At 35.0% G+C, this 25,695-nt stretch overlaps 1 protein-coding gene across 6 annotated transcripts in view; it reads left to right on the top strand.

Annotated features, from left to right (window-relative positions):
- Positions 1-25,695, top strand: part of FAM13B (family with sequence similarity 13 member B) — a 173,711-nt gene that overhangs the window by 132,275 nt on the left and 15,741 nt on the right. For 4 of the 6 annotated variants that reach the window (XM_027856518.1, XM_027856521.1, XM_027856517.1 and 1 more), the window contains 9 exons: positions 1,447-1,488; positions 4,633-4,788; positions 6,323-6,452; positions 16,672-16,736; positions 19,007-19,058; positions 19,510-19,660; positions 22,131-22,196; positions 23,722-23,932; positions 24,652-24,781. In XM_027856518.1, the coding sequence (XP_027712319.1) occupies positions 1,447-1,488; positions 4,633-4,788; positions 6,323-6,452; positions 16,672-16,736; positions 19,007-19,058; positions 19,510-19,660; positions 22,131-22,196; positions 23,722-23,932; positions 24,652-24,781 (1,003 nt within the window). The remainder of the gene's footprint in view (positions 1-1,446; positions 1,489-4,632; positions 4,789-6,322; positions 6,453-16,671; positions 16,737-19,006; positions 19,059-19,509; positions 19,661-22,130; positions 22,197-23,721; positions 23,933-24,651; positions 24,782-25,695) is intronic. The other 2 variants (XM_027856522.1, XM_027856520.1) reach the window with 1 other exon arrangement.

Genomic DNA, 25,695 nt, shown 5'->3' with positions numbered 1-25,695 from the left:
GTACTGATTCATATATTTCTTGGAGGCTTTGCATATAGGAGCTTTGACTTTGTGGTCTTCTTCTGGTTGTATGTTTTGATCTTCTTTGTCACCAAAGAAAGATTCTGTGGTCTGACTTTTTTTGTGCAGTTTGCTCATGATCCCAGCCAGTTACTTGAGTTATAAACTCTTTGTTAATGTAGGGATCTGCTTCCAGTGTGGAGAATGTCCTATCCCAAGCTTTGGGAGTTTTGTGCAGCTGTTTTCAGAGATACTTCAGGGACCTGTAAATTTTCAGTTCTTCCAAGGTGGTATGATGAAGGGCAAGGTATTTACTCCTTTCCTGGGCTGTGCTCTGGTCTATGAGTGACCACAGGTGCTCTTTTCTGCCTTGGAACTGTGAGGATTCCCTCTCTACCGCAACTACAAGCTCCACCACGCAATCACTCCTCCTTGCCCCACGACCACCACCCAGGCCTGCGACCTAGATCCAAGCACAGGCAAAGCAAGAGAATCCTTCCTCATCACTAGCAAAGAGATCCCTGCAATCCCCCTCTGATCAACCACTTGATCTCTTCTGTCTGTGGGCCAAGAGCTCTATAAGCAGCCGCAGCCCCAGGGCCGCTCTGGGACTAGTGCTGGCACTGAGCTTCTCTCTTACCATGGTCACAGACTTTTCCTACTGACCTTCTAAGTTGTCTCTGTGGGATGAAAAGTCTGGAAACCACTGCAGCTGCCTGTGATTCAGTCCTCGGAGGCCTGCTTCAGGTTTGCTGAGGCCTGGTCTTTGCATGCGTGCCTGGTGCAATAGATCTTTCCAGTCAACCATCCAGGTTGTCTTGGGCTGGAAATTTGTTTCACTCTGTCTTTTTGTGGGTTCTGCTGCTCTAGAATTTGTTTGGAGCCATTTTTTTTTACAGATATTTGGAGGGGTTTGGGGGAGAGCTCATGCAAGTCACTGCTTTTACTCTGCCATCTTGGCTCCACCCCAATTGTTGCCTTCCTTTTAAGCAGCTGCTTATGGTGGTTGAGGGGAAAAAAAAGCAGCTAGTAAGAGATGATCAGATTCTAAAAGTTATTTTAAAAAAATCTAAGTCAATTGTATCTATTTTTGTCATCTTAGTAAATTTTTCCTAGTTATAATCACTAATCAGTCACTAATCCTCTGTTATATACTTATGTAATCAGTGTGCAAATATAGATTGGGGCAAATTTATTTCATAGATTTAAGGGACAAGTCCTTCTCCCTTCCCTTCTTCACTTCCCTCCTTCCCTCCTTCCTTCCTTCTTCTGCTGTTGCATGTCTTTAGCTAATAAGATTTTGAAGAAACTACTAGCATAATACTTCTTTGAAAACATGCTTCATTTAATGTATTTTCCTGATTGGTGAATATGTATGTGCCTTAATTTACTAATGCTGAGTTAGTATTTTAATTTTTAAAAGATAATTTCTTTCTTTGATTACAGTGCTCATATATCTCCCATCAACATCTTGCCAGCTTCTGCAGAGTAAGTAGTATACTTATGTTGTTAGAATGCAAAATCTTTATTTCAGTATTTTCTCCTTAGAAGTTGAAGGTAATGCATTAAGTGGCTTGATTATTGGCTTTATATCAAAATATTATATAGAACTTTATAGCACTTAAGTAATTAGTGATCATTTTGTGACATAATGATGGATAATTAAAAAAACATTATAGAGACACAAACATGACTTTTGGATGCTTTTATATTGCTAATAAGAGATTTTTGTCAATTTATGAAATATATATTGCTATCTGCACTAGGTTTTCTTTTCAACTATTTAATATATTTTTTCTGTTCTTGATCTCTTCCATTTCTTCTCTGCCTCATTTCTCCTAAAGCTGTTTGTCCTTACTTTGAGCTCCAGTTCTTCTAGCTTCCCTTATTTTCCTAGTCCTCCATTTGTAGTCTTAATCAATAGTTCATTTGTCTTCCACCTTTGAATCCTTTACCTTCTGGTCCTTTCGTGAGGCATCATGCCATGAGAAACCCCAGTCAGTCATCAGGTATTTATTTAGCACCTACCTACTATTGTACCAGGTGTAGACAGTTAATAACGAATGGAAGGATCCCTAGCAGTGAGCTTATATTAAATAGGGTAAAGAACAAATGCATAACAAATAAATGTACAGCATAAATATAAAGTAAATAAATGCATATACATACACACTCACAAACTAGTTTAAATACTAAGTACTATGGGATGGAGGGAATTAAAAGTTGGAGAGATCAGGAAAAGCTTTATGCAGAAAATAGTATCTGAACTGCCTTGTAAATGAAGAATATATTCCAGACATGGGGGGTATCCAGTGAAAAGGCACAGGGGGAAACAGAGAGTTTCCAGTGAAAAACAGGTCATTTGACTGGATTGCAGAATGCGTGAGGGGGAGTAATATCCAGTGGGGCTGGAAAGTTAGGTTGGGGCCAGGTTGTAGAGCTTTACCAACTAAATAGAGGAGTTTATATTTTATCTTAAGATCCACTAGGAAACCACTGGAGTTAGTTTGGGCAGTATGCAGTGTATAGAATCGATTGGTGCTTTGAGACACTTGAGGCAGCAAGACCAATTAAGAAATTGTTAGAACAATGAGAGGTAATAAGGAACTGAACTAAGGTGGTAGCTGTGTGAGTGGACAGGGCTGGATTCAAGAGATGTGAAGGTAGAAACAGCAAGATTCAGCAGCTTATTGGATATGTGGAGTGAAGCAGACTGAGGAGTCACAGATAGTGTCTAGATTATGAACCCAAAACACTGAAAGGGAGGTGGTGCCTTCAACAGAAATTTGGAAGAAGAATAGAAGCATATGTGGGGAGAGAGACAAGTAATGAGTTGAGTTTTAGACATGTTTACTTTTAAGAAGATGTCTGTGGGATATGGGTAAATCCTGTTGGTTCATTTGTAGCTTTAACTGAATTTCCTGAGTGAGTAAGGAATGAATTATCAGGATGACTATCACAGTAGTATTGGTATTTTTATCTGTTCTACCAGACCTCATAACTTTCACGATAATAATAGTTGACATGTAGTACTATTTTAGTTTTATGAAAACCTTGAGAAATAAGTGCTGCAGGTATTTTCATTGCCGTTTAACAGATGAGGAAACTAGCCTATAGTCACACAGTTAATTAAGTGTCTGAGGTGGAATTTTTTGCCTTGGGTCTTTGAGATTCCCAATTCTGTTGTTTCCTCTATAACACCATGCTACTTCAATTCAAAGGTAATGGAGCCAAAGATTTTTTCAAATTTTATTATACTGATTATTCTTCTGTTCTTTCTAGTTTATAATCTTTTCACTTATGTAGTATTGTCTGTTTATAGTTATCTGCATTTGTGTCATATTTCCATGCTTCTCTTTATATTTTCCCTCGGTAATCTCATCACCTGCAATAGGTTCGATTGTTATTTCTATAAAGAAGAATCTTAAATTCAGAATCCAGCTCTCATCCCTCTCCTGAGCTCCAGTGCTATAGCCCTTACTGCTTATTGGACATCATTTAGATGTCCCATAGGTATCTCAATTTTAGCATGTCTGAAATAGAATTTGTTGTCTTTCCCTGCTAAATCCATTCCTCCTAATTTGCTTATTTTTGTCAATGGCGCCATCATTCTTGGCACCATCATTCTTCCTGTCACTCAGGTTCACAACCTTGGAGTGATCCTTGACTTTTCACACTTATGCCCCTCGGCTAATCCAATAGGTTGCCAAGGCTTATTGTTTCTATCTCTGTGTCCTTTCTCACTTCCATCTGCTTTATAGTGCCCATAGGACTACTATCCTAAATCTCTCTTTAATCACTTCTTTCTTAGACTGTTGCAGCAGCCTTCCACCTTAGGAGTCTTCCCGCCTAGGTTTTCCCTTCCCTAAGACATCTTCCTTAGAGCTGTCAAATTGATATTCTTGAAGCAGAAATCTGACCAAATCACTCCTTTACTCAGGAAACTTTACTGTTTCCCTGTTGTCTCTAATGATAAAATATAGATTCCTCCATTTGTTATTTAAAATTTTTCACAATCTGGCTCTGATCAGTTTTTTCACATTCATGTCACATTATACTCTCTACATTCAGATTGGTCTACTTTGTTTTCCTTGTGCACTGCAATCCATCTCTGCTCTTTATACATTTACAAAGGATATTCCCTATATCTGGGTTGTGCTGCCTTCTCTCTTCTTTTTCTTACAATCTCCAGATTCCTTCAAGGCTCAGCTGATGTGTCATTCTTGATTCTCTTCCTGTTTATGCTTTTTTCCCCCTTTCTATTCCCCCAATCTTGAATTTATTTTTTAAATACTTCTATTTGCTTACCTGAATACATGTTGTATCTTGGTAGGTTATAGACTTTTTGAGGGCAAGGACTTTTCATTTTTGTTTCTGTATCCACAAAGTCTTGCACAGTAACTGTGTGTGCTTAACATAATGCTTGTTGAATGGAATTAAATGAAGGCAGAGATAGTAACTCATAAACTTGTTATCTTCCCCAGAGGTGTCTAGTGCTGAAATAATCCTATAAAAAGTTTTAAAATTTAAATAATAATTTAAATCTTTACATTTAAAAATACTTAAAGGATTAGATATGTTTTAATGTTATGTTGTGGCAAATTTTTCTTAAACACATTTTCTCTTTTGTAGCATTTTAGAAAGAACTATTAGAGCAGCTGTGGAACAGCACCTTTTTGATCTGCAGAGCAGCATAGATCATGATCTAAAGAATTTACAACAGCATGGTGTGGGGCATAATAATGAAGCAAAAAATATAAATTGTGATGGAGAAGGATCTAATAACCAGTAAGAAACTGCTTATATTTTACTATTGCAGGAATGTAAAGTTTATCTTTAATGTGAAATTTGGTTTTTAATTTAAAGTAAACCTTCTGCTTAAATTTACCAAACTCAACCCATTTTCTTTAAAAGCAAAAGGCCAAATCTTTTTGCTTTTCTACTGTATTGTCATTGCTATCTCTTGCACAGGAAAAGTCCCATATAGTATTTTACTGTGGAACAGGACAGTATTTGTCCTCTCTGAACAATTCAGAAAATTATATACCAATTGAGAAGACTTGAGAGGAATTCACAGAGGCTTAATGGCCCCTGAGCTCCCTTCTAGCTCTAAATTTATGGTTCTGTGATGAAAAAACTGGTCAGAGTGATCCATGAGGAGTCATTTCAAGGGTTAAATATGGATTATACAATAGAACAACAATTTAAATGTGAGGTTCAACTGAGAAATATTTGAAAGAGATAAAAAGAGCAATTCAGATTAAGTTTTTGATAACATAGGTTGAATATGAGAATATAGATGATGTTGAAGAGTTTACTTGTGGAAATTATCCTCCAAAGGATAAAATAGAAACATTTCTTAGGACATTTTGTTTTGTTCCATGGTCATAGTGATTTCTTTATTCTGGTCATTCACCATGCATGTTTATGTGTACAACATGCCTCTCTTGTCATTGGGATCATCAGTTGATAAAGCAAATCACATGTACTATTGGTGGCATTTTAGCACTGTTATCTTTGTATAAAAAAAAGGCTGACATATTTTCTTGAGATATTCCAAAACCATTTAAATAATAATAATAATAATTATAAATGGAATTTATGTCATGCTTTACAGTTTGCAAAGAGCTGTATAAATATTATCTCATTTTCTCCTCACAACACCTTTGGGAGGCAGCTGCTATTATTATCCCCATTTTATAGATGAGGAAACAAAGGCAGATGATTTATCCAGGGTTACACACTTAGTAAGTAAAAGACAGGATTTGAATTCAGGTCTTGGTGACTCTAGGTCTGGTACTCTCTCCACTGTGCCGTTTTGCTAAATAAAGTCAAGTCTGTAGCAAGTAACCCTTCTGTATAATTTCACAGAGAAATATAATATAAATTATTACAGTATACTGATAGCTATATACTCTTCTCTCAAGGTCAATTACTAATAATTGTTGTTAGGTCTATATTCCATATTGTGAAGCATGAATGTGAAATCACAGTAATTTTTGACCCTTAGTTATTGATTACTTGAGAGAAAGAAACTTCTAAATAATCTTCAAAATATTTCCAAGTAGTTTAGCAAACTGTGTGCTTTCTCAGTCTAAGTAGAGAAGGTTATGTTAAGAAGCAGATATCTAATTAGAAAATAGGTGTGTGTATATGCACACACACATATATACAGATACACATATATAGATATATACACATAAATATTCATATGTGTATATCCATATGCATATGGGTAGGTATTTTTGTTTGTTTGGTTTTTCTTTTTTTTGGCATTTATTTTCCATGAAGCCTAATAGTTTTTTATCATCTTTGTTACTAGGGATGCTATTGCTGGTGATAATAATGCTAGTGAGAGTAACAGAGACTGCTCTGAAACACTGGCTAGCAGAAATTTAGAAAATGAAGCAATTCAGCCTGATTTTGCTTTTGAGAATGAAGAAAATGACCAGGTAAGACCCAAAGAACAAGTAAGCTCTTCTGATTGTCCATGTCATTTGCTGTTTCACATTCATCATTTTCTCATATTTTTCCTTTGCAAATTGTTATAGTTTAGTATCTTCACTAACAGATTAGTGTTGCCTAGAAATTATAGCTCTTTCATAGTTTGTTTTTATATTGTTTTTATTGTATAAATTGTTCTCCTTTTTCTGCTCGTTTCCTTCTTCATCAATTTATAAAAGTCCTCAAAATATTCATTTTTGTAATATTTATGTTATAGTATAATTTGTTCTTTTGGTTGTGCCCACCTCATTTTGTATCAGTTTATTTAAGTTTTTCCATTAACTTTTTAAATCATCTCTTTCCTCATTTCTTATAATACAATAGAACTTCATCACATCATATTCATATACCACAACTTATTCGGCTATTCTTCATTTGGGTTTTTTTGAATAATATTTTATTTTCCCTCAATTACATGTAAAAGCAGTTTTTAACATTTAACATTTCATTTTTAAAAATTCAGTTGTCTTCCTCCCTCCTCTCTACCTTTCCTGAGACAGTAAGCAATTTGTTAAAAATTTCAGTTAGCATTTATAATACCTTGGAAATCAGCAAATACTACAAATTAGGGTTTGGTTTATTGTTTTGCTGTTTGTCTAGACTTAAGAAAAAGATGGGAAAAATGTTAACAGTGCAGATTAAACTTAAGTGTGTCATGGTACGTTTTTCTCTCCTAGAACATTTATTGACACACCACTGGTTTTACCATTCATAGGTATACTTATTAATGTACCTGTTTTCCCATAATCTCTCCAGTATTTGGTTTTTTTTTTTTTGTCATCTTTGCCATTCTGATGGGATTGAGATGAAATCTCCTAATTCCTTTAATTTATATTTCTCTAATTAGTAATGATATGAAGCATTTTTTCATATGGCTAAAGATAGCCTGGATTTCTTCCCTTGAGAACTGTCTGTTCATATCTTTAGGCCTTTTATCCATTGAATGGCTCTTTTTCTTATAAATTTGAATAAATTCCTTTTTTATGTTGGAAAAGAGTCCTTTATCAGAGAAACTTACTGCTAAGTGTTTTTCTCCCCAGTTGCTTATTTCCCTTTTATAACGTTAGCTTTATTAGATTTCTTCATGCAGAAACTTTTTATGTATTCAAAAATATCTGTTTTGTCTTCTGATACTGTCTATCTCTTGTTTGGTCACAAACTTTTCTCCTGACCATAAATTTTATGAGTAATTTTCCCCAAATTTTTCTAATTTGTTTTTGACCTTTTATATCTAAGTTATGTAGCCATGAGGACCTTAACTTTGTGTAAAATGTGAGGTGTTGTTCTAAGTCTAATTTCTTCTATACTTGTGTCCAGTTTTCCCAGTAGTTTTTGTCAGATGAGTCCTTATGCTAGTAGCTGGGGTCTTTATGCTTATTAAAGACTAGGGTATTAGATACATTTGCTCCTGTGTATTATGTACCTAATTCCATTGATTAATTTTTTTTAACCAGTATAACATTATTTTCAAGTAACTGTTTTGTAGGATTGTTTGAGTTCTGGCTCTTTTAGGACTCTTTTGTTTCCATTTCTTTTCATAATTTTCTCTTGAGATTCTTGACCTTTTTTTCCCCATATGAATTTTGTTATTATTTTTCTAGTTCTATAAAAGTAATACTTTGGTAGTTTGATTCGTATGACACTAAATAAATTTTCATAGTTATCATTTTTATTGTATTGATTCATTCTATCCATGGGCAGTTAACATTTTTTACAGTTGTTTAGGCCTGTTTTTATTTTTGTAAACAGTGGTTTGTAGTTGTATTTTTATAGACTTTTGTGTTTTTTGGAGGGTAGATTCCTAAGTATTTTATATATTCTGTAGTAATTTTAAATGATATTCAAAATTTATCATTTTCTAATCTCTTTCTAATCGGTTTTATTTTGGTATTATTAGAAATGCTGCTAACTTACATGGATTAATTTTATATCCTTCAATTTGCTGAAGTTATTGTTTCAATTAATTTTTTTTAGTTGACTTTTCAGGTTTCTATAAGTATACCATCATGTCATCTGCAAAAAATGATAATTTTGTTTCTTCTTTACCTAGTTATTTTCTGAATTTCTTTTTCTTGTCTTAATTATTACAGTTAGCATTTCTAGTACTGTGTCAAATAGAAATGGTGACAATAGACATCTTTGTTTTGCCCTTGAATTTATTGGAAAGAATTCTTGTTTATTTCTGTTACATATAAGGACAACTCTTGGTTTTAGATATATATTATTTATCATTTAAGGAAAAGTCCATTCATTGCTTTCTTGATTACATAGATTTAATGATGCTTTTCATTACAGAGGGATGATGGATTTAGGGTGCAGAATCATATACATATGTACTGGACTGAGAGAGGGAGAATACAGCCATTGAGGGGATTTGTTTTGCTTTACAACACATAGTTGTTGCAAGAAATTGTGTTTTTTTTTTCCAATGGGAGAGGAAGAGAAAATAGAATTATTACATTTTTTTTTAAATAGGTGCTACAGATATGAAATGTTGAATGTACTTTAAGGTGAGATCACTGCATTAGTATTACTTAACTTTTACTTTGTTGCAGGAGATCTCACAGAATGCGAATAATCTGTAAATATTTGTAATGTAAAAAAAACATTCAATAAAACCTTTTAAAAATTAAAGTACTTAATCAGATTTTTTAAGTAGATGTCAAAGAAAACTATTGCCAATAAATTTAAATGGATAAGTAGACATAAAATATTATTTTGAAAGTCTTTAGAAGAAGTTCATCTAAATGAGATTACTGAGAACATTTCTAATCCATTTGCTGTTGTGTTTGAAGTGCAGTTTTGCTCACAGGTTTTATATTTTAGGTTTCTAGTATTCAGTTAAGGGATTTTTAGTATGTTATTCAAAATTCTTAATAATAATCTAGATTACAATAGCATCTTCATTTCCGTTTTAAATTAAAAATTGTGTATATCTAATGCAGAAATGTTTGGAGCATTTGAAAATATTTCTTTGATTACTGTTTTCTTGTAATAGTGTATTATTTCTCATAATTTCTTGTAATAATGTAGCATATTGCATAAGGCAGGCACTTACAGTTGTCCTAAAAGAAAATGTTTGAAAGGATACATACTGATAGATAAATAAAGTTGGTATGTAAGAAATATCCTTTTCTGCATGCTGGAAACAAAGGTTCGAGGTGAAGTGGAAACACTCTGAGTAGAGAGAGGGGTAGTCCCAGCCATGTGATCTATGTAATTTCATTTGATACCAGTGATATCCTTTCCTTCCATTTCTATAAAAAGATGTCCAGATAAACAACTAAGAAGGCTGACTGCAGCATACTGAAGAACTACGTCTTCGCCCTTAAAATAACTTTGTAATTGATAGTCTGTCAGTCTGTTAAAAGAGCTTACTCCATCCCTCTCCCCCTCCCCTGACTATGAGGCCAGCTCTATCTATTATACCATATTGCTTCTCAGACTTAAATTTTTATTTTGTGTATCCTTTGATCAAGTTTTGATGTGAACTATAATGATGTTTATGCTTTGTCCTCAGGATTTGGGCTATTGGGATCTTTGGGTATATAATTATATTGAATGTCCAGCATTTCAAGAAGTTATACTTACTTGAAAGTAACTGAACATCATCTTGCCTGTTTTTTTGTTGAGGGAAATGGAGGCTCAGAGGTTGACTCATTTTTGGTATTTGAAAAATAAGATCACTCTTGTTCATATGGTTCTTAGCAGGGGAGTTATTTTTGACCTTTTCAAATGCTAAAAATTATTATTGTGATGTTTCTTTTCCCTTTAATTGAAATTTCATTGGAGACATTTTTGGTGGGAATTCTTAGTACATACTTTGTTTTGTTGTTCAGTTACTCAGTTGTATCTGACTTTTTCTGACCCCATGGACCATAGTACTCTAGGCCCTTCTATCCACCAACCACTATCTCACACTTAATGGGATGGAATAATAGGTACTCTGAATAAATTGAGATAGCTGAGAGATAGAAGATTCAACCTGAATGAAGCCAAATTTTTGAAATGAATTTGTTTTATGTATAAAAACACTAGCATATTTCAGAATTACAAATTATCCAGATAGGTTAGCATATTTTTTATCTATTCTTGATGAAGATAGTTAAAGAGTTCTGGATTTTTTTACAGCTATTATTTTCATTTACATTTTTTAGCCTAAGTGCTGAGTTTTTACTTTATTCCTTACAGGAATCAAGGTTAAAATTATGTTGCAAATAACAATTTTGAACTGCAGTGGTCTGAAATTTGTTTGGAATATAAGGAAATCAAAACTGTTCTTATATTTCCTCTAATGCTAGTAGTCTAAACAGTCCTTTGTTTTTCTTCAGAACTTTTTGAATCATGTAAAGGGTATTTTCTCCTGGAAGCGCATATGAAAGTACATATTATTTTGTAGGTTTGGCCTTACAAATATGTGGTATGTGTATACATATTGTGCGTATATACACGTGCACACATATATATATATATGCATGTATGTATTATCAAGATGACTTTGGTAATTATAGTCAAGTAATACAGGTCTGTCTGGACTACTTTGGAGGTAAGAACAGTGGTTAGTCTTCAAAGAATATATTGCTGGTGCTTAATTTTCAAAACCCATAATAATAGTACCTGGGGTTATTGATAAACTTATTAGTAATCAATCCCATGTTGAAGTCTACCATTGGACCAAGTTTTCATTTTTTCATTTTCCCCTTTAATCTTTACTTTAAAATTTAATTAATTTTTTGTTACATTTTAAGTTCCAAACTGTGTCCCTCTGGCCTTCCCCACTTCACACTAAAAAAGGCTACTATTTGATGCATATTTATAAATATATGTAAAACCATACTATGTGTACTTCTGTTCATCAGTTCTTTCTCTGGAGGTGGATAGCATTTTCTTTCTTAGGTCCTTAGAAGTTGACTTGAACATTCATATAACTCAGAATAGCTTAGTCATTCACATTAACTCTTTGAACAATATTGCTGCTACCATATACAATGTTTTCTTGGTTCTGCTCACTTCTTCATTATTTCACGCAAGTCTTTCTGTGTTTTTCTAAAAAAAAAAAAAAAACAAAAAACCAAGCTCATCATTTCTTAGAGCACAGTAGTATTCCATCACAATCATATACCACAACTTGTTTCGCCATTCCCTAATTGATGGATGTCCCCTCAATTTCTAGTTCTTTGCCACTACAAAGATTGCTGCTATAAATATTTTAGAACATGTAGTTTCTTTTCCTTTTTCCATGTTCACCTTGGGAGACAGACCTAATAGTGGTATTACTGAGTTAAAGGGCATACAGAATTTTATATCTTTTTGGACATAATTCCAGATTACTCTTTAAAATAGTTGAATCAGCTCAGTGTTCCACCAGCAGTGAATTAATGTCCTAATTTTTCCACATCCACCTCCAATATTTGTTGTTTTCTTTTTTTCTTTTTCTTTTTTGGCAATTGAGGTTAAGTGACTTGCCCAGGGTCACACAGCTAGTAAGTGTCAAGTGTTTGGTCTGAGACTGGATTTGAATTCAGATCCTCCTGACTTCAGGGCCAGTGCTCTGTACACTGCCCCACCTAGCTGCCCCCTGTCATTTTCCCCTTCTATCGTTTTAGCCAATCTGTTAGGTGTGAGATGATATCTCAAAGTTGTTTTAACTTGCATTTCTTTAATCAGTTATGATATAGAGTATTTTTCCATATGACTACATATAGTTCTGATTTCTTCATGGAAAAACTGCCTGTTCATATTCTTTGACCAATGATCAATTGGAAAATGACTCATATTCTTATAAATTTAACAAAGTTTTTCAGATATGAGACCTTTATTTAAGAAACTCTATAAATTTTCCCCCATTTTCTGCTTACCTTTTAATCTTGGCCATGTTGGTTTTATTTGTACAAACCCTTTTAAATTTAGTGTAATCAAAATTATCCATTCCACACCTCACAATGCTCTTTATCTCTTGTTTATTTATAAACTCTTCCCCTGTTCTAAGTCTGATAGGTAATGTATTCCATGTTCTTTGAGTTTTCTTATGATATTCTTCTTTATATCTATCCATATATCTATTTTAGTAAATAGTGTAGGATATTGACCTGTACCCAGTTTCTGCCAGACTGCTTTCCAATTTGCCTAACAATTTATACCAAATAGTGTATTCTCATCCCAAAGAAGATAATCCTTTTCTGGGGGTCTCTCAAGGCTGTAAGCAGCTGATAGCCGAGAGGAAAGACTTCATTTGGATATCCCCCTTATCCCCCCCCCCGCCCCCTTTTATTTATTTATTTGTTAGTTTGCTTGTTTATTTATTTATTTATTTTGCCTTTTTGGTGAGGCAATCAGAGTTAAGTGACTTGCCCAGAGTCACACAGCTAGTAAGTATGAGTGTCTGAGGTTGGATTTGAACTCAGGTCCTCCTGACTCCAAGGCCAGAGCTCTATCCACTGTACCACCTAGCTGCCCCATCACCTCCTTTTATTTATTTATTTCTGTGTGTGTGTGTGTGGCATTTGGGGTTAAGTGACTTGCCCAGGGTCACACAGTAAGTATCGAGTGTCTGAGGCTGGATTTGAACTCGGGTCCTTCTGACTCCAGGGCCGGTGCTCTATCCACTGTGACACCTAGCTGTCCCAAATAATGTACGCTTTTCTGGTTTTGTGTCTTTACAGGGAAGTGTCATTCACTTAACAATTTTTTTGGAGACAGTTGGGGTTAAGTGACTTGCCTAGGGTCACACAGCTAATAAGCATCTGAGAATGGATTTAAACTCAGGTCTTCCTGACTCCAGGGCCAGTGCTCTATCCACTGTACCACCTAGCTGCCCCCCTCCCCCCCCGCCTTTTAAAAATAGATATTCCTGTGTGCCATTGGGAGTAGAGTTAGCCAATTTTTTCAAGGGAGAAAGATTATAGTGAGAAGAGTCTCTGTGACTATGTTGGTCTATTTTATAGTTATGCCTCAAAATATAGTTTGTTAGTGTCACCTTATTACATGTGCCTTAGATTATCTGACCCCTGATCTGGTAATGCTAGTTTGTAGTGCTAACTTAACAAATTTGTCCAGTATTTCTTTGATATCTTCCTCTTGTCATATTTTTTTCTAACCATGGACATTATTAACCTATTAACCTATGTTGTCCTGACCAACACATATGCATCCTAAACAAATCCCAATATAGAGAACTCTTGTTAAAAATTCAACTTTAACAGTCTTTAATACTTACATTGTTTTGATAAAATTAACTGATTCATTAATTAGGTGAGATTAGAGTATGCCTATAATCATTTAGGAAGGGGATTTGGGAACCTTTTTAGGATTACCATATTTTCATGTGCTCATTTAATAGCATTATCTCAATGTCATTTATCAATCAACCATTAAGCTTATACTATATACTAGGCCCTGGGGACATGTACAAAAGTAGGACAGCCTCTGTCTTTGAGAAGTATATGTTCTACTAGGGAGAAATAGTATGTTTACAGATTTAGGGCAAGTACTGTTTTCACTTCTTTGTGTCCCCCCAAGCTTAGCTTAGTGACTAACACAAATAATTTGTTGATTAAGGAGAAACAGGGATATGTACAAAACAAATATATAGTGATTGGGAGGTAAGGGGAGATCAGTAACAATAGGGTGAATCAAGAAAGTATTCTTGAAGGTGCTTGAGTTGTGCCTTGAAGGGATCCAAGAGTTCCAAGAAATGGAGGAGAGGCAGGAGAGTGTTCCTGATAATAGGTAGCAATCTGTGCAAAGGTGTAGAGGTTGGAGATGTATCATGATGTACAGGGGAAAAAAGTAGGTTGGTCTAGTTGGAAAACAAATAGATGAGAATGTGTAATCAGTCTGTAAAAATGGGTTGGACCAGATTGTGAATCATCCCATTCATCCTCTAGCTTATTAATTTGGAATATGTGATCATTTAGATATACCCAAGATGATAATATGACCCTGGACAAGTCAATTCCCCTCTCTTGGCATTAGTTGTTTTATTTGTAAAATGAGAGGACTGTACTAATGTTTTCTAGGATTCTGAGTCTACTAAATTCTCTCTCTGTGTACATTATGTGGCAAAGTTATGCTGATGAGATTAAGAAATTTAGTAGCTTACATTTATATTGCTGAGTTTTACAAATTGTTTTTCTCTCAGAACTTGGTGATGTAGGTAGTATGGGCATCATCCCATCCATTTTATAATGAGCAAAACTGAATCCCAAGAGGTCAAATGACTTGTTTATACTTAAAATTAAGAAATAATTGTAGTCAGTAGACCTGGGTTTAAGTTTACATTCTTAAGTCTCATGCTCTTAAAACAATACATTTCAGCAAACATTTAATATACCTTTATTTTATGTTAAACATTGTGCTAGGTCTTGATACAAAGATAAATTAGGCTTCATTCCTGGTCATAGGAACTCTCAATCTAAGAGAGAAGACATAAGTAACTAACACAAAGAAGAATGCCTCAAGTATATAGGAAAGGCTTAAAGAAATTTTCTCAGTAAATCATTACTTGTAATGTAAATGTAAACTTGTAAATTGTAAATGTAAACTTGTCAGTTCTCTCATTTGTCTTCTGGCAATAGTACCCAGAGTACTGCACCCTGAGCTGCACTGAGGGATACAACAGACTGAGACTATCTTGCCGTTTTAAGTCTGACTTTGTATTCATTTAAGATTGTTTCTTTAGGTTAAAAATATCACAAGGGATTTGATAATTCAACTCTACTCTGCCTTAGTCTGACCACATCTGGAATATTGTATTCTGTTCCAAACACCTCATTTTTGGAAGAATATACATAGGTTGGAAAGTGTCTAGGTCTAGCATGGGCTTTGAGATCTTGTCTATGAAGATTGGTTGAAGTAATCAGAAATATTTAGCCTGCAGAAGAGAAGACTGTTGAGGGGGTTGGGGGTGAGCATGAGAGTTGTTGTAAAGCTCTTTTTTGGGGTGGGGGAGTGGGGGGAGGTATTTGCACTGTTCTTCTTGTTCCTAGAGGGCAGAACTGGGAGCAGTGGGTAGAAACTGGAGTCAGACTTGGGCTCAGTGTAAGGAAGGATTCTTAACAATTAGGGCTATCCAAAGGTGAAATGTCCCTGGAAAGGTATTGAGTTCCCCTTCATTGGTAAAACTTTGATAACTACTTACTGGGGTTGTTGTTAGAGGCTTCTGGGACAGGTAGGGGTTGGACTAGATAGCTTTTGGAGAGCCTTTATGACTTAGTGGTTCTGTGAGTATGGGATGGAGAGAGAAGTAAGCCTATAATATCCGTCTCCTCCCCCCTACCCTGGCTGTAAGCATATAGTAACATCCAAAAGTTGGGCCATTATAGCTCAACAAAATGAACGTAGGACATTAGGTCATTAAATACCAAGCAGATTTAATAACAGAGGAGAATAGAACCACACAATTATAAAGAGATGGCAACAGTTTCCAAAAATAACATTAATATGCAAATAACCTGTCTTGTACAGGTATATAGACATCTGTATCTAGAGTCTTGCATAGTTTAATCTGTGGTTATTGTAACCAAAGAGCAAGGGTAAAGCCACTGAGAAAGCGTAGTGAAATATTACACAATTTAAGTCAGAGAAACGTAGTCAGTTTATATTTGTAATGCCCAATCTTAGCTGGTGGTCTCCAAATGAACAGAAGGAAATTTAGTTCAACCCTCTTTTGACAGATGAGGAAACTGAAAATTGACACAAGAGAATCTATGAAATTATGCTTTAAAATCCCTGGGTACTATTACTGGTGTGCTTCCTGGGATCCCATCTATAGATGTGCTAACAGCCAGGGAGAAAAAGCAAAGAGAAGTAATATAGGGAGACTTCCTTTTTGGAGGTAGGCACTGTGATTGTGGAAAAATAGGAATGCCTTCAGTGGGACTGACTTTTTGTCATGTGTGGGAATGGCTGATGCAGTTTTGATAACATTCTTGTTTTAAGGGGAAATTGGTATCAATATTCTTCTCTGTACTAAATGATATCAGTGTCCTATTTACCATTTAGATGATATGATAAAAGAGTAAAGGAGTTGGACATTTGGCTGTCCATTTGCTCTACAACAAACTTGAGACTTTAAAATTCTTTCTCAAAGTGTATTCATTCCCGCATTAATTAACTTATATTAGCTCCATTGATTAAACATAGTAATGATTATGTTATTGTCATCAGTCTTTAGGTATACTGTTAGAGCCATGTATTGAACATAGTGATGATGAAGATGAAGATGTTCAGAGGTACGTGTTATTACTTTTCCTTGATTCATTTAGGGAATTGTAACTCTTCAGTTTTTGGTTTGAAATTTAAATGAATGTATTTGTATTCACGGATTGTTAGGACATAATAAGAGTCAAACATCTTGTTTAATTGTAGTTGCAAAGACTGTTCTTTGCAAGTACACATTTCTACCATGGTATAGTGGTTCAAGTAGACTTGACAATTCCTTCTTGGAAAGTATTCAGGAAAAACACCAGCACTTGCCCTCATTATTAGGAACAGCTAGAACTTTTGAGTTTTTCTTAGAGCAAGTCAAAACTTCACAATGTGCTTTGCTGCTTCATCTTGAATGATTTTTTCAGTTAGTTAATTCTTGGTATCTGAAGTTCGGATAACTAACAGATTGGGGTAATATCTATTTCCACAAATATGTATTGGGTATTTCCATTCCCTTTTGAACTCACCATTGGTGTGTTCTAATACTTTAAACAGGTGCTACTTGAATATCTCCTGGGGTGGCATACAAAGGAAGGAGTTATTTGACTAAATGAGTATTCTAATTAATGATTATGTAGAATTTTGGTACCTTTTTGGGAATGTAGGCTTCTCAGAGTGCTTTTAAATATACCTAGCAGAACTTGTATCTGTTACGCATTTAAGGTCATATGACAGTTTCTTGTTACATGCTTTGTTTTTTACTATCTGCTTTGAAAAAAAAAATACTTTTTTCTTAGGAAATCAAGGATTTATTTAGCGCTTTGGGTTACCTATGTTTATTTGAAAGAGTATATTGCAAATGAAATAGTCAATTTTCTTAAACTTGGGAAATACAGAGCTTCCTTGCCAAATTGATAATAGCCAGTTGCCATGGCCAAAGTTGTTTTAATGCCACTGTCTCACTTCCTCAATGCATCACATAATTGTGAGTAGGGAACCTGTTCTCTGAGAGTAAATAAATTCTTTGGAGTCATGTCTCTGGAGGATCCCCAAACTCTTAAGGTCCACAGACTCCCTGCTCACAGTAGTTCCTTTTGCTTCCTTTCAGGAGGCAGGAATGATCCCCATTCCAGCCCAGGGAGTGTTGAAGCTATGGGCTGAAGATGTAAGATTAACATCATTAACAGGCATCCCCAGAATGATGACATCTGGATCTGGTAGAGCAATAAGGATCCATTTAGTGAGGACTCAATCTTTTTGGAAAACCTCTTCCCTCTTCAACTTGTGTGTAGGTTAGCAAACTTGTTTCTGGAACCAAAGAGCACGTTGGCTAGGTGGATTAAGACTTGCATGTTTAATTACCTACGCTGCTAAGAATTAGGTATCAAGATTGCCTTTGATACTACTTAGTATATAGTAATACATAAAATGGAACCCTTAGGGCCTATAAAAATATAGCTTTACTCAGTTCAGTCCGCACACACCCAGCAAGAACCAAAATGAGAAAATGGGTTACAGGTTTTAGTTTCTTAACCCTGGTTGTGATCATGAACCCTTTCTGGGTAAAGGAATAGCCAGGTGGAAGCAACATAAATGTATAGTGATATATAAATTGTCACAGTTTTCCACAGTTCTTATGTTTATGTTTGGAATTTGAATACTACCTGTACTCTTGATTGAGAAAATAGGTAGAGGCCAAATATTAAACCTTCTAACACATTTTCTTACAACACCGCCCTTGTAGGAAGGAAGAAATCTTTTGGTGAAAATTTAAGGTGATATGACTTAATTGGAAAAAAAAAATCTGCCTTCACTCTGAATTTTGAGGGAAGAAGATTGTCTTAGAAGATTTTGTAACTAGAGCTCCCTTTTCCCCCATTGGTTGTATATTTTTACAAAATACATTCAGTCACATCCTCACTTTTTTAAATTGCCATTTACACCCAACAAGTAAGTGTTTTGAGAAGAAAAAAAATCCCTCAAACCTACTTGAAACAAGTGTATAGAAAATCCACTTTTTGTATAGAAAATTTCTTTCCAAAGTACCTTGGTTTCCATTTGTTGTGGATTTTACTTTTCAAAAATAGTTTGTTTTGGGGGATTTTTTTTGGAGGGGTGGGAGGGAGGAGTTACTCAGTTGTTTGTAGGTCTGAAGAGATTCTGTGGATCTTTTTGGGTAGTGTGACATTCTCCAGATATAGGGCTCCAAAGAATGTACATACCTCCAGTTGCCAGTTTCTCTTCTCACATTCTAAATGCTAATTGTATTGGGGAAGAAAGGAAGTTAAGAACTGTGTAATTGATTATATAGTCTTTTCTTAAAAAGATTAATTAGTCTGTTTTGTGCTTTTAGGAATGAGTGTGTGCCATTTGATGACAGTGGTAAATCTTCACCATTGGCTCTGGTAAGAATTTCCTTTTATTATGTGATTTCAAAAAGCATGTATCATTTCTTTAGCTTTCTTGTCCCCATCTGCTCCCTACACCTCACCCCCGTTAGAATGTTTCACATTTTGTATTCATACATCCTTTGCTTTTGATTGAACTTGAATGGAGGATTTAAATTTCATCACTGACAACAAGTATGTTGTAATGACATGGCTGTTTTGGGTTGGTACTTTGGCAGAATCTGGATTAAAGACAAACATTTTCTGGAGCCTAAGAAAGGCCCTTGTATTTAATTTTCTGCCAAGAGGGCATGTAAAACTGAAAACTTTGATGATAAGTTAGTGAAAATGTGGACAAGTTGGTTGGCTATACATGCATAAATGTGCTATAATGGACAGTATAGATATGTACTTGTTACTTAAAACTGGATAGCTTTGTTGTTAAATGTAGTCCTTGTTTTAAATATAGGATTCTAGTAGCAAGATATGTGATTTGAATGCCAACACTGAATCAGAAGTGCCAGGAGGTGAAAGTGGTGGTGGTGTTCATGGAGAAGCAGCATGTTTGCATATCCCCCATTTAGAGCTGAAGAGTGTTTCTGATGGTGATAAATGGGAAGGTAATTTTTATCCATTTCCCCTCTAAGTTAATTGAATTGACATAAAACCAATATTGTAATTGAATTGACAAAAAGCAGGGAGACGACTACCCTTCTCCAAGCCCCTGATTATTTTTTAAATTTTTTGTCAGGTGGGGTTGCCAGGTAGGTTTATATTTTTGTTGTGATACAATGTTCGAGTGTGAAGCTCTTGGAAAACTTTGAGCAGGAAAGGGCCTAGCCAATGTCATTAGCTGGATGAGAAAGAGTGAGGAAGATGATCTTTTTGATAGGACTTTACAATCTGTGTTTAGGCCAGGTCCTAGAAAAATTCCCATAGAACTAGTTTTTAGGGATATTTCTAAGGGGAACACAATACAGTGACCCCATTCGTGAAGGCATGGATTTGCATAAAAAAGAAAAGAGATCTATGCTAAATATAAATTTAAAAGGAAAGTTGCAGCACTTATGAATATAGAAGTAATCCATTGTTGCATACCTTTTCACCCAGAAATATCTAATTTACTTTGTTCCATTCTTAAATCAGGTTTTAAGTGTATCATCCTAAGGAAACAACTATTCCTTTGTATACCTCTCTGATGACATTGACTAGAGGTATAGTCTGAAGAATTAGTGTTAACATTATGGATTGTAGATGTAGTTTTAGTGAAAATTTTTAACCACCTACATTTTTATTTTTACATCTAATCTTAATCTTTAAGGCTTTCTTATGTTAATCTCTTTAGCTGTCTTTCTTACTTGGTTTAGATATTTGACATGCTCAGTAGTATATCACTCTTGTCTTACCTAGATTGAATTTGAGCCAACTTGTTTTCCTCTTAAGAAATAACTACTCTGCTAAATAAAGACAGTTAGAGCTCATGTTAATATCTTATAGATGTTATTGACAGTAGTAGAATATTGCAACTCAAGTGTATTTACCTCTAAGTGATCCAGCAGACCCTTTGAATTGAACAGGTGATCCAGACCACTAAGGATCAGTTTTAATAGGAAGACTCTTATTTGTATATATAGAAGGAATCTTTCTTAAATGAGCAGTTGACTTCTCTGAGATGAGAATAAAGCCAGAATAGTGCATACCTCTGTCTTGTAAGAAAATGCCAATGACTAAAGCAGCATCTTGGGATCATTGGTTTCAGGGTAGCTAATTAGCATGGAATAGTAATTGTTCTTTATTGGTAGGAGAATACAAGACCTCATGGCCTACCCTAAAGGGAAACTGAAGAAGGAAATCCCTCTCCCTTCTTTTCTCATCCAGTCCTTTATGTAAAGGCCTTATGGCCTACCCTAAAAGGAAACCGAAGAAGGGAATCCCTCTTTCTTCTTTTCTCATCCAGACCTACACGTTTTGAAATTAGTGACAGGAGTGTCCCATAGGGCACTTGAATACAAATTCTCTTTATTCTTTTCATACCTATTTGAAAACTACCCCAGAGTTGGGGAGATTGCTTCTGATACTACCACCTGGGTTACATTGTTCCTTCATTGGGGGGTGGGTAAGAAGGGTAAAGAGTACTTGTAGGCTTTGTCATCCTCCAAGGTAGGGTTAATAAGATTTCAGGATAGATAAGGAGATCCTTCATGGAGAAACATGGGACCCATAAAAAATTCCTCCCCAGTGATTTCAGATTGTTATCTAGAGACGTAGCTGTTGACTATGTCTGACATAGCATATTCTGACCAGCTGAAAATAGACATGCAGTTTGGCATACTTTGTGCTTCTAAATGTAGCTTTGCCACCCATTCTCTCACTAACAGTCAAATTAGTGCAACTTTCTTCGATGAGATCAATGTTATGTTAATTCATCAACTACATAACTTAGGCTCTCCAGAAACCTGAGATATTAGGAATCTCTTAGGTCATATGGCTAGTTAGCAAAGAAGTGGGTGATTCCTAATGAGTTTTCACCTGTTTCTCCCTCACATAAATATGAGACTACTATTTTTTGTAGAACTGAATGCTTTATCAATGGAGTAAAATTTGAGGGAAATTTTTAATATATGGCTAGCCCCAGAATAATCACTTGTAGCTGTTTAAAAAAAAGGGTCTTGGATCTTGAAAAGAAGTATACCCCCTTCTTAAACTCTTATAATCTAAGTCTGGAATGAAATGTAACAGGAACAGATCTATGTAGATGTTATTGTGCAATTCTCAATGTAATAGTAGGAAGGACTCTAAAATCAGATGCTTCCATTTCCTCCAATGTTATGCTTAAATTAAAATAAAACACCTAATTTTTTTTTTTTTTTTTTGCCTTGCTTAAATGGAAATGTATGTTTGTCTGTTTTCAAAGTTTTGGTCAGTACTTATTTTGTTAGGTAAACATTTTTGAAGAGTAGAATGAGTAACTTGGCCAAGGAAAATGTTTTTTTGTATCTTTCGGCTTTGTGTTAGTTATGTGTATGGTTTGTTCTGACTGTGCTGTGTGTTCACTTTAGTATTTTTGCCATTTTTTTTCCATTTTATTAGCATCATGCCCTATCACTTTCCCCCTCATTGATTTCAAAACAATGCATCTGCAGAGAGATGGGGAGGGTAAGTATGGTTCACCATAGTTTAGTTTTCTGCCTTTTTATGGTTTATGATTTGTTTGCCTTACAATTAGCCCTTCTCCTGCTGCCCCCATTTCCTGAGAATGTCTTTATGGGTAAAAATGTTACCCAGAGAAAATGGCTTTTGTTATTTTCCCCTTTCTTTCCCCAAACAGGAGAGTTCTTATAAAAACTTGCTACTGATTTCTTATTCATTGGGAAGCAGGTACAAGGGTATTTTTTTAAAAAAAAAATCACTTTATTGCTGGGTTTTTGTTGTGTTGCACGTTTTGAATTCAAGTCAGTTATCAGATTTATCTTGGTGGCAGAATGAAACTGAGGTATATTCTTGCTTTGAAAAAATATTAACTGTTCTAAAGTACCTAGAGACAAATGTAAAAATAATCTACTAGGCAATCCTTAGCTATCACAACAAGGGAAAAAGCATATTTGAATTTTGACACTGTCAAGTAATCTCTGAGAATTAAAGACAATTAAAAAACTTTTTTTTTTTAAATTGATCCAAGTAATGCCCATGTTAAACTCTTATTGTTTTATTGGAGGAAAAAAAACACCCTTCACGTATAAATGTCAAACTTCTTTGTTTCAAATGGTATGTGAAGTTGATTTTGTATTTGGAGTGTTTGTGCAGTGCTTGTCTGTGTGCTTTGTTTTATTGACTTGTAAATGCAGTTGTTTTGTTAAGGTACATTAACACATTTTCAATTCAGTATACCGTATAGGCTGTAAAACATAATAAGATTATTACCACAGGCTTTATTTTTGATTCTTAATTGTTGAAATATGTTATACTTTTGAATTTCATAAAAGATTAATAGACTTTAAATTTAGTGTCTCTCTGTTATTAGGTAAATTAGCTGTTTACTGGCTATAAATCAGTCATTTTTGGAGCTTTCCAAACTCTAGCAGGCCCCTGTAAGGGCTCCTGTTGGTAAATGAGTTCTCTAGAGTCTCTTGTTCTTGAAGGAACTGTGGCATCTTCTAACAGTTCCAATTGACAACCAGGAGCCAGTTGACTCATTTGGAAAGATTTGGCTCTTTTCTTCTTCAATGTAAATACAAAGTGTTTTTTCTGAACAATGTCATTTTTATTTCTTTTTAAAGAGAAAAGTTAAAAGGAGGGTATCCAACTAACCTTGAATATTCAAACAACTTGACAGTGTCTCTCCTCTTGTCTCTTTAATTTTGTTTTAAAAAATATACGCACAGACACACAAAGGAAGTCCCTTATGTAAAAATCAAATTCATGTGGGGACTATTAAATAATTATTATCTAATGTTTTAAAGCTATAATAATATATTTCATGGAGAACTTAACATTTAAAAGCATTAATATTTTAAAGATTATTATATGAAATAGCATATAATATGATTGAATGGGGACCTAGTTTTAATTAAGTGACCTTTACATTTGGTTATAAGTATATAGCTGCTTTTAACACTAGAAACGTTATCCTTTTTGGAAATAAGAAACCCATAGTACCATTTCTGTGTGTTCTGTTTTGCAGAGCCATTTCCTGCTTTTAAGTCTTGGCAGGAGGATTCTGAATCTGGAGAAGCTCAACTTTCCCCACAAGCTGGGAGAATGACTCATCATCCTCTTGAAGAAGATTGTCCACCTGTATTGTCACATCGTAGTTTAGATTTTGGACAAAGCCAGCGATTCCTGCATGATCCAGAAACTTTGGATTCTTCATCTAAAGCTCTTTCCTTTGCCAGGTATGCATCTACCTTTCGTAATGTGTTAGAACTGCTAACTGTGAAAGGAAATTTGTACTGAGTGGATGTTTCGTTTAATTAAAGAATCATTCGTTTAAAAAAAAAAAAACAAACTCTCTTGAAGTCATCCCCGTGGGTTCCTCAGGTTCTGCTGCCCAGCTGCCACTGTACAGAAGCATTAAGCAATGAGACTGTGGGTGGGTGTGATGCTGCTAAGAGTATAAAGCCTCTCTAGGTTATGTCTATTGTTCTTTTTAGTTGCTTCTCTGTACCTTAACCCCACCACCTTCCTGTCTTCTAAGCTGACTTTCTCTGGTAGATTTTTTCCCCCTGAAATGTTCTTAGGAATTAGTATCCCTTATTTAGTCAGAACAGTTTGAAGAATAAATTTAAATCAGTTTTAAACAATTTCAAACAAAAGCACAAGTTGTATTAGCTAACTTTACAATCTATAGCACATGAACTTCTTATATTCTCTTTGGTTTTTAGCAAAACTGATACGGCATTGTAGACCAATTTTGTGGTCTTGGTATCTTTGGGAAGGAACATCTTTTTATTTTATTTTACTTTTTTATTTTTTTTTGGGAAAGAGCATCTTAATGCTTTCTACATTCCTCAAAATCTAAATTAGTTCATTCTATCTTTGCTGATAATGCTAAGTGGTGTTTCTTTAGTCTTTGTAAATGTATACATTGGGTATCTCTTAATTTTTAAATCAGAACTCGAAGAGCATCCTTTAGTTCAAAAGATGACAAAAGGGAAGATAAAACACCCTATCAGTTGGTCAAGAAACTACAGAAGAAAATAAGACAATTTGAAGAGCAATTTGAAAAAGAAAAAAATAGTAAGGTAAGTTAGTCGCTTTTACCAAATACACAAATAGAATACTACAGTGCTAGAGCTAAAACTTTTGATGTCACAAACCACTTAGATTCGTGGTAGGGTTGCTTCCATACTGGGTAGAGCACTGGATTTAGGAAGGGTTCTAATCCCACTGACTAATCAAACACTAGCTGGATGAGCTTGTGCAAGTCACCAACCTCTCTCTGTCTGACTTTTTCTTATCTATCTGTCATACACGAACTCAAATCGTTCGTGTAAAGTGCTCTGCAAACCTTAAAGCACTATCTAAAATGTCAGTTTTTATTATCCATTAGATGAAGGAACCTCTGAGACTCAGGGAAATGAAGTGACTTGCCTAAGGTAATACAGTCATTTAGTGGCGGAACTTAGACTAGGACTCAGTGCATTGCTATTCCCACAACTAAAATTACTCTAGCTTTAGCTGAAATATCTCTCCGTCTCTTTCTATTCTCACTGCTTCCCTGTGAGATCATCATCATCCGCATCATCATCCACCTGGACTGTGTTGTAATTGTCTCATCAGAGATGTGTTTTTCCTCTCTCTGCTAGAATGAGCTTGAGACTGTTGCCAAACTAATCTTTTTCATGTATAGATTTGTTTGTGTTACTCCTCTTCTCACATTAATCCTGTGCTGTCAAATCTTCAGTGGCATCCCTATTGCCTCTGCAGTACAGCATACTCCTTTGAGGAAAACCTGTAATGCCAAGCAACCTGGTATCACTCTCCTTTCTAGGTTACATCCAAGTATTCTGTGCTACAGCCAAACTCGATTGCTCTTTTTCCTCCAGATAAATTCTGCTCGATTTTGCCTTTTTGCCTGTTCGTGTTTTTTCCTATGCTTGGAACATCTCCTTTCCTCTCTTTCTTCACTTACTGAATTTTCTACCTACCCGGTTTT

This window comes from Vombatus ursinus, unplaced genomic scaffold (genome assembly GCF_900497805.2).
Source record: "Vombatus ursinus unplaced genomic scaffold, bare-nosed wombat genome assembly UNPS02011572.1, whole genome shotgun sequence".
Classification (NCBI taxonomy): domain Eukaryota; kingdom Metazoa; phylum Chordata; class Mammalia; order Diprotodontia; family Vombatidae; genus Vombatus; species Vombatus ursinus.
Note: the sequence above shows the minus strand (reverse complement) of the source record. Positions and strands in the feature narration are given on the sequence as shown.